This window comes from Austrofundulus limnaeus, unplaced genomic scaffold (assembly GCF_001266775.1).
Source record: "Austrofundulus limnaeus strain Quisiro unplaced genomic scaffold, Austrofundulus_limnaeus-1.0 Scaffold592, whole genome shotgun sequence".
NCBI lineage: Eukaryota > Metazoa > Chordata > Actinopteri > Cyprinodontiformes > Rivulidae > Austrofundulus > Austrofundulus limnaeus.
Window position 1 is genome coordinate 105,730 of NW_013952994.1, and position 4,203 is coordinate 109,932.

General features: G+C 37.6%; 1 protein-coding gene across 1 annotated transcript in view; it reads left to right on the top strand.

Annotated features, from left to right (window-relative positions):
• pacs2 (phosphofurin acidic cluster sorting protein 2) overlaps positions 1 to 4,203 on the top strand; it is a 111,417-nt gene that overhangs the window by 63,294 nt on the left and 43,920 nt on the right. The window contains exons 6-7 of the mRNA XM_014026814.1: positions 1,518 to 1,591; positions 1,778 to 1,858. Coding sequence (XP_013882268.1) covers positions 1,518 to 1,591; positions 1,778 to 1,858 — 155 coding nt within the window. The remainder of the gene's footprint in view (positions 1 to 1,517; positions 1,592 to 1,777; positions 1,859 to 4,203) is intronic.

Sequence of the window (4,203 nt, forward strand, 5' to 3'; positions counted from 1 at the left end):
TGCTGTGGTTGGTTTCACCTGCTGTGGTTGGTTTCACCTGCTGTGGTTGGTTTCACCTGCTGTGGTTGGTTTCACCTGCTGTGGTTGGTTTCACCTGCCGTGAGAATGTGCAGCAGCCACGCAAAGTTTTTCAGTCGACAGTTTTAACCCACAAAGTCACAAATCTGACCTGAATCCACAGAAATATGACTCTGGTCTGTTTTCTGGATGTAAGGAGCGTCTGCGCTGCGAGTTCCTGCCACGGTGTGGGACTGGGAACAGCTGACAGCTCCATACGCACAACTTTACGCAGCAAATATTGCGTCTTGTGGAGCAGAGGAATCATCACAGCTGACCTGTTCTGAATTAATATTCTGAGTTGACAACTTTTTTTTTCAGTTAGAATTAAAAATATTTTTTAGGCATTTCACACGTTTTATTTCCCTCAGGTGTGTGTGCGCTCCACAGGCCTGTGCTCTGTGTGTGTTTCCAACCACATGACAACAATATAAACACTACAGTTTACAGTAGACTGGAGGTTCTTTGATCATTTTWAGGCTGATCTATTTTCTTGTCTGAGRTTAAATGATTTTCAGTCCCGGGATTCAGTTTCATCATCGTTCGAGTTTAAACAATAAAAATGAAACAAAAAAAAAACTAACAGGGTGTTAGATTTTTTTTTTCATTTTTAGACATGCAGAGCGCAGGCCTGCGGAGAAACTGAACAGTAGAGCTGGGTATCATAGCTATTGCACATTTCTAAATTGTTGAATTTCCTGCCCAGAACTGAATGGAGTCATGTTTCTGTGCTTTAAGGCAGGTTTCAGTACTTTGTAGTTTGATTCTGTCGACTGTTTGTGCAGCACAGAGGGGAACCTTCAGGGCGTTGCAGAGAAGGCCCAATTATTCAGTGAACGGTCACAGTAAAATTTTGCTTAAAATATTAAAATATTTTCAATAAACAATTATTTATGTATATTTTCAGTGTAGTTTTTCTTACTTTTTGTTAATTTCTCCTATTTTCTGTGAACTATTATGCAGTTGAGCAATAAAGTGWTTGTAATCTACTCTTTTAGTTGTTTAATACATTTACATTGTTGTTGTTTTGGAGTCTCTAGGAGTGCAGAAAGGTTGAATTCTGTTTTCTCTTGGTGCTKCATAGATATCTTTAYATTCTGTCTGGGTTATATTTTTCAACCCGTTCAGTTTTCTCTATTTTCTAAGACATGTTCTGAACTATTACTGCCAATTATCTGCGACTGAACTGCCAAATAAGGCGTACAATTCCCTCGTCTTCATTCTCCTCTTTCTCCAACATGTAAGGTTGGATGGACAAGTCTTCCATTGTTGACATATTTTAAATAATTTGTAAATGAAACGTTTCTGCGTAACTAGATAAATGTAACGCCCATAAGGAAGAATTCAGACCAAAGCATTGCAGTTCCACTTTATACAGACTCCAGCTGAATGATTTAAATGTGAAGAAGGCTTTAAAAGCATATGTCTCCATTAATATTTCTATTTATTATTTGCTGTAGATAACTACTCAGAGGAAGAGTATGAGAGCTTCTCTTCAGAGCAGGAGGTCAGTGATGACGCTGTGCAGGGACAGGTGAGTCCACCTGGAAATGGTTTTGGGTGTAGAGTCAAGTTTTTAACACCAAGTTTAATTGCTTTCCATTAAACTTGTCATCAGCTTGGTCTGTTAAAATTCACACAATAATTTATTAGCTGACATAATACATTCTGGTTTTGCTCTGAACATTAACTTGGTTTTCATTTTTTTATATAATTTCAGGATCTTGAATATGAGGATTTTGAAGTGAGAAAACCAAAGAAGCAAAGGAGATCAATTGTAAGGACTCCCTCTATTACCACGGTGAGAGACACAAATGTGCAACATATTAAGGCCACTTAGAAAAAAWTATGTCAAATAGAATCTATTCAAAGCATTTCAGAGTGGCCTTTTATTGTGGCACACCTGTGCAATAATCATGCTGTCTAATCAGCATCTTGATATGGCACACCTGCGAGGTGGGATGGATTATCTACAAAGGAGAAGTGCCCCCTAACACAGGTTTACACAAATTTCTGAACAACATTTGAAGGAATAAGGTCTTGTGTGTACGTAGAAAAAGTCTTCGATCTTTGATTTCAGCTCATGAAAACTGGAAGAAAAGCAAAAGTTTTGTGTTTATATTTTTATTTAGTGTATTTATATATGGTGCCAAGTCACAACAAAAGTCATCTCTGACCACTGTACAAAAACATTTGCATAAAAGTCGATAAAAGTTATCTGTCTAAGGAAGCCAGCAGATTGTGTTGAATCACTTCATCACAGTCTCTCCTCCTGAGCAGCACCGTGGTGACAGTGGAGAGGAAAAACTCCCTTTTAACAGGAAGAAACCTCCTGCAGAACCAGAACCAGGCTCAGGCTGTCTGCTTCAACCAGCTGGGTTCTGTATCATTAAGTTTTAGCTTTAAGAAGGCTGAATAAATTATTCAATCTGTTTTTGACCGAGCCAATTGATTTGGTGCCCCTACTTTAATGACAGCTTTAAGTAAAGTAAGGAAAAGGCTTCACTCTCTGCTCCCTACTCCCATCTGCTACAGCTGCCAGAAAAATCTTGTAATGAGAAAACCTCAGAACAGTGTATCCAGACCTTCATTGTTCTCAAAACCCAGAATACTGATCCCATGTGTTAGAAGATGGATGTATAGATAGATGTTTAATATATTTATACATACTTATATTAATATACTGTTTGTACACATATCAAAAACACAAGTATGAGTAAATTAAACTTACTTTGCTTATTTAGTTTAATGAGTTTTGACCACATGAAAGTCAGACACAGCATTTCTGTTTAAATTTACAACTTTTAAGTGGGAAATTCCCAGCTTCCCAATACAACTGCAGCAAAAGTAGCCGGCAAAAATGCAGCTAAATGGAGCTTTTCCAGTGCGAACTTTGCCAGCTGCAGCTAATTTTGAACCCTGTGCACCTTCACCTAATAGTGGGATGCCATCATTCCATGGGTAAAATAATTGACATGCATTATAGGAGATGTTGTTTATGGTCAATGCTGGCTTTAAAGTAGCAGACGCTTATTTTAAGACAGTACGTCTTTGGAGCACTCRCATGCCACATAAAATGCTGTGACGGACCACATTTGGCCCACGGGCCTTGAGTTTGACATGTGGACTAAAGATTACTTCATGACCTACTGATCAATTGCAATAGATGTACTGGCAAAAGTGGAAACAAATAAAATAACACATAAAAGTGCAGTTACTGAGTTGAAATTTTACTCAAGTGCACGTAAAGGTACCTGTGTAAAAATCTACTCAAATATAGTAAAATGTAAGTCATTAAAATTTTACTTTAAGTAAACGTTACTTAAATACTTTTTCACAGCAGGAGGACTTTCAAGGGTTCTACCCACCCACTTACCTTCTTTTACCCACTTTTCCTTGCTGAGTCACAGGGAGCTAATGTCTATCTCCATTACTAACCTAAAACAGAAAAGGTTTAGTCTGATTTAATGTCAGAAAGTGAGAAAAATTATTGTCTTTTTTTATATGGTGTATGTAAACATCTAGTTTCAGCTGTATAAAATTCTTTTTTAAAATAAACATTTCTAACAGAGTGAGGATTATTTTTACTTGGTTATAGCTGAAGCAAAGTTGTCATACTGTACCACAATGCAAGGAGGTGGAAGACAGTGCAGCAAAGGCATCTACAAGTTTACTTGTATTACGTAAAATACAAAATATGAGTCTGTGGTAGCTCAGTGGTCAGAAGCGTGTCAGGTAATCCTGAGGCCCCCAGGTTGTATCAGGTCACTGAATCTTTAATGCTAGTTTGCTTGTCGTGGTGACCCCTGCAGAAGGGAGCAGTCAAAAGAAAAACATAAAATGTATTTATACAGTTAGACAGAAAAAGACTGTAGTTTATGAGGCCTGGTAGAGTTTTATTTAAAAACTCTTTATTGTTTAATCAGAAATATTTAACACCTTTCACAAAATCTAAGAATCACAGTTTATATGATATGATCAGTGAGCAGAAGCAGGAGATAAAAGCCTCAAAAACAAATAAGGTCATGGTGTATTTTGATTATTCATTTACCTGTGCACATGCAGTCAAATCACTAGACTGCAAACAGTGTGTATACACACACACACACACACACACACACACACACACACACACACACACACACA